Consider the following 18,738-nt stretch of genomic DNA (forward strand, 5'->3'; position numbering starts at 1 on the left):
CTTCTCACAGCCTCGGGACTAAATTCCCTCCTCTCTTTAGAAAAAGATAGATGGAAGTATGGAAGTGTTAGGGCTGCGCACTACATTCAGTTACCACAGAGCTCGAAATTTACAAAAGTAGTTTTGAATCCCGCATTAAACTATACATAGAAAGTTTTTATACAGCTGTTCTAAAAGCAAGTACACAAGAAAGAAGAGAAAAAATAATTCAATACTAAAATATCTGAGATCAATGAAGTGATAGAGACAGAAGGCAGGACATGGAAATAAACTCACAGATTCAAATTTAAAAAATAACAAATGCCTCTAAAAAGGAATTTCCCTTATCGGATTCTGTTCCCCTAGAGGCATTTCCCCTTTGTAATTTTATTAATTGTTAATAAGAAAACTGCCATGTTTTCTTTCCACTGTGATTCAAATGGAAACTGACATTAGTCTTGTGCTTATAAATATTGATGATTTTAGATGCAATCGTAGTATCAAGCTGCTTACCTGCAATTCACCCTGCCACCATCCAGATGCATTTTTCTTCAAAATAAGTATCAACTGGCCAGGGACGAGACTTAGCTGCTCAGTACCTGTTGCAGTGTATGCTGAGGTTACTTGAGCGATCTCTGCAAGGAAATTTTAAAGCACTTGTAATGCACCTGTCCAATTAATTGGCTTAATCAGTTTGCCTAAACAAAAAAATCAGCTTTTATCATTGTGTGCAGCACGCTTTCACAGCAGTAAACATTTCTGACTGTGTGGGAGCAAACAAATCAATTGTCCAATTGCAGCTATCTTTAAGATTATGATTTTGGCAGATAATGTCTTCTAACACAGGAACTTCAATAGCAGCATTTTTATAGTGTTTAATGACAGTCTTCATACTTGTAAATAGCAGGAAATCTTTGCAGAATCAATGCAGAAAAGACACACCTGGTTTCTTGTTTAATGTCCCTGATTTTCCTGAACTACTTGATCCCTGTCCAAAGAAAAAGGCAAATAGGATTAAAAATTTTCTTTCCACATTTTTGTCTTTCTCTTTTCTCTCCCATATTTGTTGCCGAGGCTGATTCATTCAGCTGTAGAAGGTGAGCACATTTCTCCACACCAAGGCTTTTGGCAGGCAGAATGACTGATTGTCGACATTACTGCTGAACTCCATCTGTAATTTTCAGCAATCTCAGTAATTGGATTTTTTTTTAAAGCAGTTCAGGCTTTATCTGGCAAGTTTTAATGGAACACCTATTATTTGTCAGTTGTTTCCAGTGGAATTTTCATAAATTAATCCTCAAATGTAAGCCTTAATAACATTTCGCACTGGTTTTGGTTAATGAGTGTAAAGTAGAATATGGCTTGTTTATGATACTGAAGATTGTAAAATAGTGTATTCCATGGCTACCATCTGAATGACAAGTTAACAATGGTAATATTAGATATGCAGGAATAGAACCTGAATTTCTTCCCTTTATACATGCTCAACTAATAAACTTTGTTTTCCCAATTTAAACAAAAGACTCTTCAACAAGTGTAATGCAACTAAGTAAAAAAAAAATTGAATAATAAACATCATGAAGCACAAGGAAGCAAACTTACATCTGGATCCTTTGGTTTCACGTAATTTGAAGGAAAGACACCTGTTCTATCATCAATAACTCCTGTCCACCATTCTCCATCTTTCTTGGTGACCAGAATCAGCTCACCCGCATTGAAGATTAAATCTCCAGTTTCAGTGCTTTCATACGAATATAGTGCAATATACTCTATGAAAAAAAAAAGCAGAAGTATTATTACTATGGATAGATCTCAGAAATTTCTTGCATCACTTGGGTCCATCAATCATTTAACTTTGCAACTTGCTGTGGACCCTGGCCAACACAATGCCGACTGAAACTATTAAGGCACAGCAATTAGTGCTGTCGGCTCGCAGCTCAAGCTCATCTGTGAAGTGAGGTCTGTGACTTCTTGTAAATTACCCTTTTGTGCAGGGGGAAATGAAACTCATAGAAATACATGGGGTCAAAAGTTACTGCAAGAAGGCAGGAGAATGGGGTTGAGAAGGATAATAAATCTCAATAGCTTGACACAGATTAGAAGGGTCGAAAGGCCTGTGTCAGTGATGTACTTTTCTCTGACTACATCAGCTATGATGGAATGGCAGAGCAGACCCAATGGGCTGAATGGCCTGATTCTGTTTCTATATCGTATGGTCTTACACTGCTGAGAGCTAGCATGGACTTGATGGGCCAAATGTCCTTGTTTTATGTTATGACAAACCAGTCAGCTCACAGCCTCCTCTTTGCAAAAGATGTGAGTACTTAAAGATCAAACTGTTCGCATATTTCCACTTTAATTGCCAGGATATGGAACATAAGAAATAGAATCAGGAATATGATACTCAGCCCTTTACGCTTGCTCAGCCATTCTAAGATCTTGGCTGATTTACTACCACAGCACCACTTTCCTACACTGAATTAATGGCTCTAGATTCACTCTAATATCAAACAAAAATTTTCTTTAGAAATGCACAAAATCTCATCTCATGGTACTGAACTATTAAGGATCATTATCATACCTACAGTATATTACCAATGACACAACATGGAGAAGAATATACAGTGGATTCTGGTTAATTAGGACCAGTACACTTAACCTCAATTAGCCAAAGTTTCATGGAAATAGTTAATTAAAAAGGCTAAAAACAAAAGACCAACTATTGTTTAACTGAGTTGCAAATTATGTATTTAAATGAAATACAGAACAAATTAGCACACCACCAATGTAACAGCGGTATTATAAAACTGTGTAGTAGTTCCTAATGGTTATCGACAAAGCAATTCAGCCAGTGTATGCCGCTGTGCTTGGGGTGTCCAGGGAGGGACAGCACCTCTGGTAAAGTGATTTGTGGTGCACTAAAGTGGCAGCTCACTCGGGTGGACACTCAGCACTTAGCTGTGGCTCCAAGTAGCATGTGACAGCAGCCAGACCTTGGTGGGCTAAACCAGGTGACGGTAGCCCATGAAATAGGGACATGCCTGCCCTAGCATATGAAGTGAACTTCAGCAGACTGGGCAGATGAGATCAACAGTGAGATCCAAAAGCTGTCAAGGTGGTTCTGCAACACTTTGTGGAAAGAAAAGTGTTCATAAGGTGCAGAAGAAGTCTTGGGTATCCACTGCAACCAAGGAAAACTCCAGTTTGTGACAACTACTCATGCCAATGGACCAGAATTCTGAAGTTGAGAGGGTGGAACCGCCTCAGTACAATGGATTTTCCAGTTTCAGATCTCCTCTGCATAGGTTTCACTGTCATCGCAGGATATGATGGATAACAAACAGGCTGCCGTGTTCTTTTGATTGACTGTAAATGAACAAAATTAGCACAGACCCCTAGTGTCAATAATGGACTGCCTTTGTACAATTCCTTTGATAATTGTATCTACCAAATCTTCATTTTCATTGTAGCATTCAACAAGATTTTTGAAAAATTCAAATTCTTGGTAGGTCCTAAATTGTCGAAGTAGTGAAATCATATCACTTTCACTCCTGGCTGTTTCTGTTATCCCCAAGCCTGAAAGCTTGAAACCACGGTGAGCAAAACAATTCTAAATTGATTTGCTGCTTATTTCACACCAAAAATCACTGCTTTTTGAACACAAACAGATGCAAATGACGTTATTTAAAAGCTCTTTGCTCCAAGCACAGTGTAGTGTTTAACAGCCACACATTCACATGACTAACGCAAGTTAGAAACTGTTTGCCAAGTCTCCTGTCTCTAAGCAGCATAATGTCCCACATGAACAAATGGAATCCTGGCTATCTTCTTGATTACTTTTTGTCCTTTAAGAGTCAACCCAAATAAGCGGCTGTACCATTTAACCAATTGCCCAATTAACCGGAATCCACTGTAGTTATAGTTGGGAGATAATTAAGGGAAAATCAGAAAGGGAACTGTTTCATTGGCAGATAGGCTTGATTCACAATAATTCACAAAATATTCAGCTAATTTAATTATGAAGCATACTGAAGAGATTTTATAGGAATTTTACCTTCTACTGCCTGGGATATAGGGCTGGAGCTTTTAACCACTGATGCATAAACAGGACCAGATCTATTGACAAAAAAAATTAGTCCAGTAATTGAAATCATTTGGAGTTAAGCATAAAATTAAACATATTTTGAACAACTAGCTTTGCCGGCAAATGGCAGAGATAACATAACTAATTCCCTTGAATTACCCTTGACATTGCCTTGAGTTCAAGGACATTCAGCAAGTTGCTGCACCATGAGGCCAGATGCACTTTGCATCCTGCTCTTCAACTTCACATCTACACAAAGATGAGAAAATCTGCAGATGCTGGAAATCCGAGCAACACACACAAAATGCTGGAGGAACTCAGCAGGCCAGGTTTCTACGGAAAAGAGTAAGCAGTCGACGTTTCAGCCGAGACCTTTCATCACGACACCACGTATCTACTCAGTTGGTTCATCTTGCCTCAAGTAAAAAGGTAGCTTTGGCTAAGTTTTTAGTTCATTATTTCTTCTTGTTTATACATATTAATAGTTGTTTTTTTAAAAAAAAATTATTTGCACATTTTTGAATTATATTTAAATAATTTTTCATTTATTTTAAAATTATTTAAAGCCAACTGTTTTTAAATATGATTATGAGTAATTTTTGAAACCAGTCAAACAGGCCTTTAACCAGACGAACTGCCAGAAGCAATCAAGGTGGTACTGGAGTGTGGTAGTGCCTGAGGATGCATTGCCCCCAGGCCCGCATCAACTTCTAGTTCAATTTACTGCAGAATTAAGGCAGTTGAATTGTTGCAGTTTTGGCTGTGGGACTCGGACATGGGCAAAGTTGCATCAATTATAAACCAGCTCATTAAATTGTTGATTATTTTCAAGTTATCAAATATCCAATTTAACAGGCTTGGCAAAAACAAGTTAACCGTTGCAAGGATAAACTTACTCCACTGATAGCTGTGCTTGTTCACTGATCACCTTGACATATGACCTGGGAAACCAACCCTTTGCACCACGAACCTCTCCAAACCACCAGTTATCCTGCTTTTCCAGCACATCAATCACATCATCTTTCGAAAAATTCAAATGATTCTCTTTCTTTGCTGTCCATGAACAGAGTGCCAGGGCCTTAAAAGCTTGAACACCTTCAACCTACAAAACAAAAAAAAAACTTATTTCCTTACAATAATTTTGGCAATGTATAATGGAAAAATATAAGCACAATAATTTCTTAATTTATTTAAAGAGTATTAATAAGACAGATTATATCAGCATTAAATTTGCATTTCTAATTACTCTTGGATGGAGGCAATTTTGGAGGGCAATTAAAATTCAATTACTTTGCTGTGAATCTGGATTCAAACATAGACCGGGTATGTTGGTACAGTTCCTTCTCTGGAGGTCTCATTGGTGACTAGTTCTTTTTATTCCAGTGTATTTATTTATTTGAATTTAATTCACCAGCTGCTGTAGAATCTAACCTTGTGTTTCTGGATCAATATTTCATGACTCCAAACACTGGTTTAATAATAAATTTCACTGACTGAATAACTTACAGAAATTGCAAAATCGATCTTCTGGAGATGATTGATTGAGGAGCCCAGATGCCACAAACAAATTCAGCCAGCAGCAGAATACAAAGTATGTGGATGAGTTTAGTTCGAAAATATACATACCAAGGCAGACACACCTTAAAAACATTCATAACTTTCTTTGGGTGAGGGAAGATAATGAAATAACTGAGAGAGAAAAAAAAATCACTCATCCACTTCAGATACTGAGGTCTCAACAAGCTCAATGAAAAGGGGATGTACTTACGATATTCAGTAGTAAAGCAGAGAGACGTTTTCGGGATAAAGATCAGGAGGCGAGCAAGGTACTAGATTCTGTCACTCCTTCCTACTTTTGTTCTCCATCAGCTTTGTGAAAACTCCATTCTCCTTTAACTTGGTGCTCTTTTGTACCACCCAATCCTTTCCATGCATTTTTGGCAGTAAATCATTACTATACAAACCCTACCAGAAGAACTCAATGCCTTCTATGCACGCTTTGAGAGGGAGGATGCAACTACAGATGTGAAGATCCCTGCTGCATCTGATGACCCTGTGATCTCTGTCTCAGAGGCCGATGTTAGACTGTCTTTAAAGAGAGTGAACCCTCGCAAGGCAGAACTTGGTAAGGTTGGTTTACTTGGTAACGCTGTGAAAACCTGTGCCAACCAGCTAGCAGGAGCATTCAAGGACATTTTCAACCTTTCACTGCTACGGGTGGAAGTTCTCACTTGCTTCAAAAAGGCAACAATTATACCAGTGCCCAAGAAGAATAATGTGGGCTGCCTTAATGACTATCACCCGGTAGCACTCACATCGACAGTGATGAAATGTTTTGAGAGTTTGGTCATGACTAGACTGAACTCCTGCCTCAGCAAGGACCTGAACTCCTAGATCAGCAAGGACCTGGACCCATTGCAAATTGCCTATCGCCACAATAGGTCAACAGCAGACGCAATCTCAATGACTCTCCACATGGCTTTAGACCACCTAGACAACACAAACACCTACGTCAGCATGCTGATAATTGATTATAGCTCAGCATTTAGTACCATCATTCCCACAATCCTGATTGAGAAGTTGAAGAACCTGGACCTCTGTACTTCCCTCTGCAATTGGATCCTCAACTTCCTAACCGGAAGACCACAATTTGTGCAGATTGGTGATAACATATCCTCCTTGCTGACGATCAACACTGGAGCACCTCAGGGGTGTGTGCTTAGTCCACTGCTCTACTCTCTATATACACATAACTGTGTGGCTGGGCATAACTCAAATACCATCTATAAATTTTCTGACAACCATTGTTGGTAGAATCGGAGGTGGTGATGAGAGGGCACACAGGAGTGAGATATGCCAACTAGTGGAGTGGTGCCGCAGCAACAACCTGGCACTCAACGTCAGTAAGACGAAAGAGCTGATTGTGGACTTCAGGAAAGGTAAGAAGAAGGAACACCAATCCTCATAGAGGGATCAGAAGTGGAGAGAGTGAGCAGTTTCAAGTTCCTGTGTGTCAAGATCTCTGAGGATCTAACCTGGTCCCAACATATCAATGTAGTTATAAAGAAGGCACGACAGCGGCTATACTTTATTAGGAGTTTGAAGAGATTTGGTATGTCAACAAATACACTCAAAAACTTCTATAGATGTACTGTGGAGAGCATTCTGATAGGCTGCATCACTGTCTGGTATGGAGGGGCTACTGCACAGGAGCGAAAGAAGCTGTAGAACGTTGTAAATCTAGTCAGCTCCATCTTGGGTACTAGCCTACAAAGTACCCCAGGACATCTTTAGGGAGCGGTGTCTCAGAAAGGCAGCGTCCATTATTAACGACCTTCAGCAGCCAGGCATGCCCTTTTCTCACTGTTACCATCAGGTAGGAGGTACAGAAGCCTGAAGGCACACACTCAGTGATTCAGGAACAGCTTCTTCCCCTCTGCCATCTAATTCCTAAATGGACATTGAACCTTTGGACACTACTTCACCTTTTTAAAAAAAGTATACAGTATTTCTGTTTTTGCACTTTTTTAAATCTATTCAATATACGTAATTGATTTACCATTAATTTATGTTTTATTTTATTTTTTTTATCTCTGCTAGATTACGTATTGCATTGAACTGCTGCTGTTAAGTTAACTAATTTCATGTCACATGCCAGTGATAATTAACCTGATTCTGATTCTACCCCTAGATCAGATTTTAGGAATAGATTCTAACTTATCTCTTCGTCAATTTTTGTTTGACCTTTGGGGAGGAAGCATTAAGAAGAGGGACGCCTCACGTCTTAATAAGCTGGTAAGGAAGGCGGGCTCTGTCGTGGGCAAAGTACTGGAGAGTTTAACATCGGTAGCTGAGCGAAGGGCGCTGAGTAGGCTACAGTCAATTATGGATAACTCTGAACATCCTCTACATAGCACCATCCAGAGACAGAGAAGCAGTTTCAGCGACAGGTTACTATCGATGCAATGCTCCTCAGACAGGATGAAGAGGTCAATACTCCCCAATGCCATTAGGCTTTACAATTCTACCGCCAGGACTTAAGAACTTTTTAAAAGCTATTATTAATGCTTTTTGAGATAGTGATTTAGATGCATATCATATTTTTTTTACTGAGTTAAGTATTGTATGTAAGTAGTTTTGCTACAACAAGTGTATGGGACATTGGAAAAAAAGTTGAATTTCCCCATGGGGATGAATAAAGTATCTATCTATCTATCTATCTATTAAGCGTCCTGGAAAACATAATTATACTAAAGATCCATGCAAAGTCTATAAAGAACATATTAATGTCTGTACTATAGAGTGGAGTGCACCATTTTGTTGGAGCTAGAATGGGTTTTTAAAAAAATAATGTCAGATCCAATTTCACTGCATTTGCAGGTGGACATTAGTATAAATCATAAGAATTGATGACAGGGGTAGAAAATCATCCCAATTACCAAATACTCCTTGCCAGGTGGTTGTTTCTTACACTACTCCCAATTTCAGCTCTTGAGATTTAACATTCCAAGGTATAAAACATCTAGGGACTTGATAAATGAGGAGTCTGTTTCCACCACCCTTTTAGGCAGTGAATTTAATATAAACTGCCTCCCTAGATCCTCTAATGTTATATATCTTGATTAAATCTCCTTTCTTCCAAACTTCAATAAGTTTAATCTGTCCTCACAACCTCAGAGTGGTGAATCTGTGGAATTCGTTGCTACAGGCAGCTGTGAAGGCTAAGTATTTATGTATAATTAAGGCAGAGGTTGATAAGTTCTTGATTGCTCAGGGCATGAAGGGATACCACAACAAGGCTGGAGATTGGGGCAGAGGGGAAAAGTGAATCAGCCATGATGAATTGGCAAAGCAGACCTGATGGCCCAAATGGTCTAATTCTGCCTTATGGTCTTAACTGTATTTCTGCTTTTTATTTTTTAAGAACCTCTTTAGGACAGTGTACCATTGTGACCAGAATTACATATAGTCCTCTAAGCAATTAAGTTTTGCTCTCTTGCAGATCGGGGCCATTAAATCTTTTATTCAGACCTTGCACAATCTGCCTGCTTTTGTACACTACATCTTACAGAATAAAGGAGAGCATCCCAAAGATCATCTGTCTTTTACCGCTTATTACACCTTGCCCAAATGCAAACTCTGGAAGGAATTCTATTTGATACATCTACTCAACTGACAGTCCAATGTGATCTTGCTTAGATGAACCCCTTTTCCTTACCTGTCATATGACCAATTTAGGATTATCTACAAAATCATGGCTTCTAAATTAGTCTAAATCACAGATGTATGGAGATTTATGTGCATGAGAACAGAGTAAATAGATACATTCTAGTGGACAGGCCGTACCTGATCATAAATAGGTGACCCAGAACCTGGAGGAAGAGTTGGTGTAAAAGCAGACTTTTGCCACATGGGACTGCCACTTATCCCTGCAAAGGCTCGACTTGATTGAATATTCCCTTCTTCACCTACTTTACTTGGGGCTTGAGGTCTATTGGAAAAAATTGGAAAATAATGCATTGGTTCAGACAACATTTTTGGTAAGTAAAACTTTTAACAATAACTGTAATGTCATTTGAAACATTCCTCGGAATCATTACTAGTCCAGTTCAGGTGTCTGCAATGAGCTTTCAAACATCTCTTAAACCACCCTTTGTCACTCAGTCTTTTATAGACAATAGACAGTAGGTGCAGAAGTAGGCCATTCGGCCCTTCTAGCCAGCACCGCCATTCACTGTGATCATGGCTGATCATACACAATCAGTACCCTGTTCCTGCCCTCTCCCCATATCACTTGACCCCACTATCTATAAGAGCTCTATCTAACTCTCTCTTGAATGCATCCAGAGACTTGGCCTCCACTGCCTTCTGGGGCAGGGCATTCCACATATCCACCACTCTTTGGATGAAAAAGTTTTTCTGCATCTCTGTTCTAAATGACCTACCCCTTATTCTTAAACTGTGGCCTCTAGTTCTGGACTCACCCATCAGCGGGAACATGCTTCCTGCCTCCAACGTGTCCAATCCCTTAATAATCTTATATGTCTCACGTCTTAATAAGCTGGTAAGGAAGGCGGGCTCTGTCGTGGGCAAAGTACTGGAGAGTTTAACATCGGTAGCTGAGCGAAGGGCGCTGAGTAGGCTATGGTCAATTATGGAAAACTCTGAACATCCTCTACATAGCACCATCCAGAGACAGAGAAGCAGTTTCAGCGACAGGTTACTATCGATGCAATGCTCCTCAGACAGGATGAAGAGGTCAATACTCCCCAATGCCATTAGGCTTTACAATTCAACCGCCAGGACTTAAGAACTTTTTAAAAACTATTATTAATGCTTTTTGAGATAGTGATTTAGATGCATATCATATTTTTTACTGAGTTAAGTATTGTATGTTATTAGTTTTGCTACAACAAGTGTATGGGACATTGGAAAAAAGTTGAATTTCCCCATGGGGATGAATAAAGTATCTATCTATCTATCTATGTTTCAATCAGATCCCTTCTCATCCTTCTAAATTCCAGTGTATACAAGCCCAGTCGCTCCAATCTTTCAACATATAACAGTCCCGCCATTCCGGGAATTAACCTTGTGAACCTACGCTGCACTCCCTCAATAGCAAGAATGTCCTTCCTCAAATTTGGAGACCAAAACTGCACACAATACTCCAGGTGGGGTCTCACCAGGGCACTGTACAGCTGCAGAAGGACCTCTTTACTCCTATACCCAATTCCTCTTGTTATAAAGGCCAGCATGCCATTAGCTTTCTTCACTGCCTGCTGTACCTGCATGCTTGCTTTCATTGACTGATGTACAAGAACACCTAGATCTCGTTGTACTTCACCTTTTCCTAACTTGACTCCATTTAGATAGTAATCTGCCTTCCTGTTCTTGCCACCAAAGTGGATAACCTCACATTTATCCACATTAAACTGCATCTGCCATACATTTGCCCACTCACCCAACCTGTCCAAGTCACCCTGCATTCTCATAACATCCTCCTGACATTTCACACTACCACCCAGCTTTGTGTCATCAGCAAATTTGCTAATGTTACTTTTAATCCCTTCATCTAAATCATTAATGTATATTGTAAACAGCTGCGGTCCCAGCACCGAACCTTGCGGTATCCCACTGGTCACAGCCTGCCATTCCGAAAGGGACCCGTTAATCGCTACTCTTTGTTTCCTGTTAGCCAGCCAATTTTCAATCCATGTCAGTACTCTGCCCCCAATACCATGTGCCCTAATTTTGCCCACTAATCTCCTATGTGGGACTTTATCAAAAGCTTTCTGGAAGTCCAGGTACACTACATCCACTGGCTCTCCCTTGTCCATTTTCATAGTTACATCCTCAAAAAACTCCAGAAGATTAGTCAAGCATGATTTTCCCTTCATAAATCCATGCTGACTCGGACTGATCCTACTGCTATCCAAATGTGTTGTAATTTCCTCTTTTATAATTGACTCCAGCATCTTTCCCACCACTGACGTCAGGCTAACCAGTCTATAATTCCCTGTTTTCTCTCTCCCTCCTTTCTTGAAAAGTGGGACAACATTAGCCACCCTCCAATCAGCAGGAACTGTTCCTGAATCTATAGAACATTGGAAAATGATTACCAATGCGTCCACAATTTCTAGAGCCACCTCTTTAAGTACCCTGAGATGCCGGGGACTTATCAGCCTTCAGACTCAACAGTCTATCCAACACCGTTTCTTGCCTAATAAAAGTTTCCTTCAGTTCATCCTTTACCCTAGTTCCTTTGGTCACTATTACATCTGGGAGATTGTTTGTGTCTTCCCTAGTGAAGACAGATCCAAAGTACCTGTTCAACTCATCTGCCATTTCCTTGTTCCCCATAATAAATTCACCCGTTTCTGTCTTCAATGGCCCAATTTTGGTCTTAGCTATTTTTTTTTACTATTCACATACCTAAAGAAGCTTTTACTATCCTCCTTTATATTCTTGGCTAGTTTACCTTCGTACCTCATTTTTTCTTGGTGTATTGCCTTTTTTGTTATCTTCTGTTGCTCTTTAAAAGCTTCCCAGTCCTCCGGTTTCCCGCTCATCTTTGCTATGTTATACTTCTTCTCTTTTATTTTTATACTGCTCTTTACTTCCCTCATCAGCCACAGCCACCCCTTACTCCCCTTAGGATCTTTCTTCCTCTTTGGAATGAACCGATCCTGCACCTTCTGCATTATTCCCAGAAATACCTGCCATTGTTGTTCCACTGTCTTCCCTGCTAGGGTATTGTTCCATTGAACTTTGGCCAGCTCCTCCCTCATAGCTCCATAGTTCCCTTTGTTCAACTGTAATACTGACACATCCGATTTTCCCTTCTCCTTCTCAAATTGTAGGTTAAAACGTATCATATTATGGTCACTATCTCCTAATTCCTCGAGGTCCCTGATCAAATCTGGTTCATTGCACAACACTAAATCTAGAATTGCCTTCTCCCTGGTAGGCTCCAGAACAAGCTGTTCTAAGAATCCATCTTGGAGGCACTCCATAAACTCCCTTTCTGGGGTCCAGTACCATTCTGATTCTCCCAGTCTACCTGCATGTTGTAATCCCCCATGACAACTGTATCATTACCTTTGCGACATGCTAATTTTAACTCTTCATTCGACTTACACCTTACATCCAGACTGCTGTTTGGGGGCCTGTAGATAACTCCCATTAGGGTCTTTCTACCCTTAGAATTTCTCAGTTCTATCCACACTGACTCTACATCCCCTGATTCTATGTCCCCCCTCGCAAGGGACTGAATATCATTCCTCACCAACAGAGCCACCCCACCCCCTCTGCCAGTCAGTCTGTCCTTTTGATAAGATGTATATCCTTGAATATTCACTTCCCAGGTCCTGTCCGCTTGAAGCCATGTCTCTGTTATTCCCACAACATCGTACTTGCCAATTTTTAACTGAGCCTCAAGCTCATCTACTTTATTCTTTAATCTACTTTATTGAACATTTCTGTATCAGATCAAAATTATCTGCACTTATTTCACTGGTGAAATAGCAAACACAGATTTGCATGAAGCCAGAAAAGATTGTTATTTTGTCAGTTAGTACATAAATAGAACCATAAATTCAGTCTAATGGTATCCCATTTAAGAAGAACCATTATCTCTCATAGCTCCACTACTCAGTTATTAATATAAACAACAAACCAAATGAAATCCTCTGCCCTTGTGTTAAGTGAAGGGCTGTTCTGTAAGGTTGGGCATACCAAAGAGAAATAACATACTGTGAAATTTAGAGAAATACCAGAAGTAGCTACATACAAAACATCTCCAGGATTTCCAGTCATCTTCCAACTAAAATAGTAAACTCAAACATTCATGGACTTACAATCCTTTGAAACTTAACACCAAGTAAAAACAAAAAGTTTGGGCCAAAACAGCTTAATAAGGAGGACTAGAATATGCTGTCAGTTGAAAGCTGCTCATACTCGCCATTGACTAACAAACATCAGGTTTCATTTTGTAGATCCATCAGTGTGAACTTCTTGTTGAAGCGGTCTCAATGATAAATGGATTCTCTAGGAATAAATACTGCACCTTCACTCTCGCCCAGGTATGTTCCTATTATTTTGACATACTGAGCAACATTCATTCTATTCAGATGGTCACCACTTCAATTGCCTGGATTCTAAGCTGTGGGATTTTCACTCTCTAACCTCCATCTCTTCCCAAGATGTCCTTAAAACCTATTTTTACTGCCAAAACATTGGTCATCTGCTCCAATATAACCTTGTGAAATTCTGTTTGGTAACCACCCTGTGAAATTTTGTTGAATGTTAAAATACTGTATAGGTGCCACATAAATACAAGTTCTTGTTGAGTAAAGTTCCAATAATTTTATCTTATTTCTTCAATAAATGGATTTGAGAACTGCACATTTATATTATGATTGATTATATGCTTGCTACCTTCTGTAATCTAAACCAATGTTCAAACAAGTTCTGATGTTATTTTCTATCTATTCCTCAAATAAAGTAAGATCTTATGAACTTAACTTTAGTAGTTACAAAAGTAAAATGGGGAATAGAAACAGAGGAAACCTACAGCACAATACAGGCCCTTCGGGCCACAAAGCAGTGCCAAACATGTCCTTAACTTAGAAATTACCTAGGGTTACCCATATCCCTCTGTTTTTCTGAGTTCCATGTACCTATCCAGGAGTCTCTTAAAAGACCCTATCGTATCCGCCTTCACCACCGTCACCAGCAGCCCATTCCATGCACTCACCATACTCTGGGCAAAAATTTTTTTACCCCTGACATCTCCTCTGTACCTACTTCCAAGCACTTTAAAACTGTGCCCTCTCGTGCTAGCCATTCCAGCCAGTTTGTTGGCAGTTTCCATGGGCTATATTGCCTAATTTACATTGCCTTAGGGTAATGTATCAGATAGCTGAATCACAACCACCAAATTCATGATCTAAGACAGAACGTCTGAAGAAGAGCACGAAACTAGAAACTAACTGAATATGCAGCATTGATATTTTGGGAAACTGGTGCAAATTTTAATTAGAATCCTTTTGAAAATATTTCAAATTATGGAAAGTAGCATTAATTGCAAAAAGTAATGTTATTATTTTATTGTAGAATTTGAATGTTAAATCAAGTGACCATTAAGCTTTTAATGAAAAACAGACACGAACCCAGGAGAAACTGAGGTAGCTGAAATGGGTTTTGATGGTGGCAATAAAGCCTTTCTGGGAGACAAAGAAGCTGCATTCTCTGTCACCTTCTCCACGTAGTTTACTGGGAACCAACCAACTTTTCCTTGCAAAGTTCCATACAGCCAGCTTGACTCCCCCTCAGCTGTTTCATCAACCTATGGGTGACAGAATAAAATTAGGCTCAGAAATAAAAGCAAGTAACATACATAACTCTCCTTTCACACTTTAATTTCATGTACTAATTGCTGTTCAAATCATCAATATATAGTAGGCAAAAGCATACATTATATGCTGATGTGGTTGTGATGTAGCACTCACTGTAGCCACTGGATGTAATCTGTGAGACCAGACCAGACACGAGTGAGAAGGAGAAATCTGATTTTAAACCTCTGCTGCCTTGCAGCCATGCCCGCCCATGTGAAAGGTTTCAGAATAAAGCCCAAGGAAGAAGTCTCGAGCTGGGGTCCCTAAGGCAGCTTGATGTTGTTTACAACTTCACTGTGGCAACCTCTGCGACACTGGTGCCAATGCATCCTTCCCTTGGACTACATCAGTGACATGGAGTTGGGAAACCTGCTTCATGGGCAACAGCCAGTTCTTCAAACCTCCCGCCCAGGACACAGTTCACCAGAGATGCAAACCCATGATCCCCTGGGATTGATGGCTGCCTACTATACGAGTAAACACTTCAGTAGAGGAAGAGGAATAATGGGTTCAAGATGGAACTTGGGTGCAGGATACCATAGTATATAAAAATCTTACTTCCATTAACACATTCAAAGTACCTCTTGTAACAAGCTAATATGGCATTTTCATGTGCTACAAAATACAAACATTTAGATTCTGTATTAAATACCTCTAATGTCATAACCTAATAATGCTTAGGAATTGCCTAGTCTTACTGTATTTTGGGATACTTATTGTATCTGGATACATACATTTGAAGCATCATTTTCTATCGATCAAGAACAAAAATAGAGCAGCTCACTTGAAAACAATTTCCTACCTCTATCAGATCACCAGTCTGAAAGCTGAGTTCATCATTATTTCTTGCTTCAAATGGATATAATGCTCGGTAGTTTGTCAAGATAGCAGACTTTCTATGCATGGAGTTCTTACTTTTGTTGATTGGCACTGCAGAAAACAGTTTAAATAAATTATTTGCTAGATCATTGCCAGCATTATTTTGTATTTCAATACAGACAATTAAGAATAGAGCAAGTCCAAACAGGTCTAAAATTAAGGAGAAAATGGAAAAAAAAATTAAAAGGCACTGGTGTTATTAGGATGACTGAAAGTAGATAAATCCCTCTGTCTTAATGGTTTTGAAGGAGAAGAGATGGAGATAGTCAATGCACTGGTTTCTATATTCTTTTGAGCTACAATCATTTGCATAGAATGCGAGGTTAACAAATGTATTTCCACTATTTAAGGAAGGAGGGAGAGACCTCTTAGTCTTACAATCAATGGTTGGCAAAATATTAGAAACAATTATCAATGAATAATAACAGTGTATGGTCAATAACATTGACCAAAATCAGCATACTAAGTTGACTTTGTTATCATTCATAGATAATTTATTTCTTTTTGAAAATCAAGCTCAAAAATCTATTATAGTTTCTGTTGAAGGTGCGGCAGGCTAAATAAGAAAGGAATTAGTGGATGGTGTGATCAATTTAGATTGTCAGCAGATGTTCAACTAGGTTCTACATCACAGGGGTTATTAAATCAAACCAGATACACAAGATGAGTGTAATACTCAGTGATAGAATGAAAATTTGCTTAATGGACAGCAAATAGGATAAACAAATGTTTCAAGTTCAGGCCTGGAAGTTGGAATGATGAGGCTACTTAGGCAATGGTACTGTGATTCTACCTATTCAATATACAATGATCCGTATAGCACTGAGGAATTCAAGAGAACAGAGGGATCTGGAAATACAGATCTATAACTACTTGAAAGCGCTGTCACTGCCAGATAGGGTCATAGAGAGCTATGGGCAATTCGGACTTTGTATATCAAAATATGGAGTACAAGAGTTGGGATATTACGTTGAAGTTTTATAAGACTTTGGTGAGGCCTAATTTGAAATACTGTGTGCAGTTGTGGTCAGCTATCTACGGAAAAAATACCAATATGATTGAAAGAGTACAGAGAAAATTGACAAGTTTGTTGTTGGGAGTTAAGGACCTGACTTATAGGGACAGGTAGAATAGGTTAGGAGTTTATTCCCTAGAGTATAAGAGAATGAGGGGAGATTTGCTAGATGTACATAAAACTGTGAAAATGTATAGATAATGTAAATGCAAGAAGGCTTTTCCCACTGAGGCTGGGTGAAACTAGAACTTGATAGAGGTCATGGATTAGGGGTGAAAGATTAAATATTTAAGGGAAACCTGAGACGGAACTTCTTCACTCAGAAGGTGGTGAGAATGTAGAATGTGCTGACAGCAGAGGTGATGGTTTGAAAGGTTTTGGTATTCCAAGGGACACATATGAATGTTTATGGTCGTGAAAGAGATAGGATCCAGCACATTGCTTTGTCTTGAATGATGGTCACTCTATCAGGTGGAGAATATTGAGTAACCCCTGATTTCTGCTTTATAGATGGTGTCAGGCGGTGAGCCACTCACCTCAGGATACCCAACCTCTCTCCTGGCTTTGAAGCCAAAGCCTTTAAGTGGCACGTACAGTTTGATTTCTGACCAATGGTGCCATGCAATAGTTAACATCCATTTTAGATCCACCTTAATAATTTTAGACAGATTACTAAGATAATTGTTTCAAGCGTACATTGGGCTTACTCTATTGAAGACCTGCTATCTTTACCTTCTTTCCTTGATCCATATATTGGCTTATCATCAAAGTGTTTCATTATGTCTTTGGCTTTAATTTGTACATCAGTCCTTCCCTGAGGTTTCTCAGACTCACTTTGTTTCATGGCTTCTTTTCTTCTTTTTTCTTCCTCTTCATGCTGTTTTGCCTCCTCTTCTCTTTGAATCTGAGCTTTCCTTTTCATTTCCTCTTCAAGACGACGCTTTTCTTCAGCCTCTCTCTGAAGCAGTGCACGTCTCTTCTTTTCTTCTTCCTCATGACGGTGCTTCTCCTCGGCTTCCCTTTGAAGTTGGGCAAGCCTTTTCTTCTCCTCCTCTTCACGCCGTTGCTTCTGCTCGGCAAGTTTTTTACTCTGTGCTTCCACTTCCCTTTGCTTGGCAGCAGCTTCTTCATTTTTCCGATTTTCTTCCTCGCGGATTTTATCTTGAAGTCGTTCTTCCTCCAGCTTCTGTTGCTTTATCTCCTCTTCTCTCCTGACATTTAATTTCCAAATATTTTCCTTATCTTGTTTTGCTTTTCTGAAATGAATGCAAAATGAACTTTTATGACAATTTTAGAAATCACTAATGCGACAGTTGTTCTGCTCAAAACCTGACTGAGTTATGATCACCAATCTTAATATGAGCCCTGGAACACAATACTGTGCTTTTTGTAGAAACAGTTAAAGATCATTATTTAAGTCAATGTTGAACTGGAAGGGATGAAAAGAAATGAGAAAAGACAAGCAGTGAGTTAAATTTCCATATGTTGTTTGTGAAGGAATATTAAAATATTTGAAACAAAAATATAATATCTGGAAACATTCACCAGATCAGATAGCATCCGTGGAAGGAGAAACAGGTTGAAAACCTTCAATCAGAATGGAGAAAGGGGGAAATGTTAGTTTTAAGTTGCAGAGAAGTTCATTCGAGGGATCAACAGGTTCAAAAGGAGTATCTGTGATAGCTTGAGGCCAGGGTTGCTGTGGGAATAAATTAATAATGGGAGAAACAGAGGGGGACAATAAATTATAATTTGCTGCAAACAGCAGACTGAGGTGAGCTAATGGAGAGGGAAAGGAGAAGAGAAAGTCTTGAGCCAATACCACAGGATGATGACATAGCAGAAATTATTGGTTCTTTTATGAACAGAAAAGATGAGTCATCAGA

The 18,738-nt window shown here is 39.3% G+C and overlaps 1 protein-coding gene across 8 annotated transcripts in view; it reads right to left on the reverse strand.

The window, feature by feature from the left end:
- The window catches only part of LOC140733634 (intersectin-2-like), a 216,579-nt gene that overhangs the window by 79,853 nt on the left and 117,988 nt on the right, over positions 1-18,738 (reverse strand). For 7 of the 8 annotated variants that reach the window (XM_073057231.1, XM_073057229.1, XM_073057228.1 and 4 more), the window contains 9 exons: positions 17,585-18,108; positions 15,761-15,888; positions 14,734-14,909; positions 9,410-9,554; positions 4,960-5,165; positions 4,034-4,095; positions 1,582-1,748; positions 922-967; positions 493-614 (listed from right to left, as the gene is read on the reverse strand). In XM_073057231.1, the coding sequence (XP_072913332.1) occupies positions 493-614; positions 922-967; positions 1,582-1,748; positions 4,034-4,095; positions 4,960-5,165; positions 9,410-9,554; positions 14,734-14,909; positions 15,761-15,888; positions 17,585-18,108 (1,576 nt within the window). The remainder of the gene's footprint in view (positions 1-492; positions 615-921; positions 968-1,581; positions 1,749-4,033; positions 4,096-4,959; positions 5,166-9,409; positions 9,555-14,733; positions 14,910-15,760; positions 15,889-17,584; positions 18,109-18,738) is intronic. The other variant, XM_073057233.1, reaches the window with a different exon arrangement.

The sequence above is a fragment of the Hemitrygon akajei genome, chromosome 9 (genome assembly GCF_048418815.1).
Source record: "Hemitrygon akajei chromosome 9, sHemAka1.3, whole genome shotgun sequence".
NCBI lineage: Eukaryota > Metazoa > Chordata > Chondrichthyes > Myliobatiformes > Dasyatidae > Hemitrygon > Hemitrygon akajei.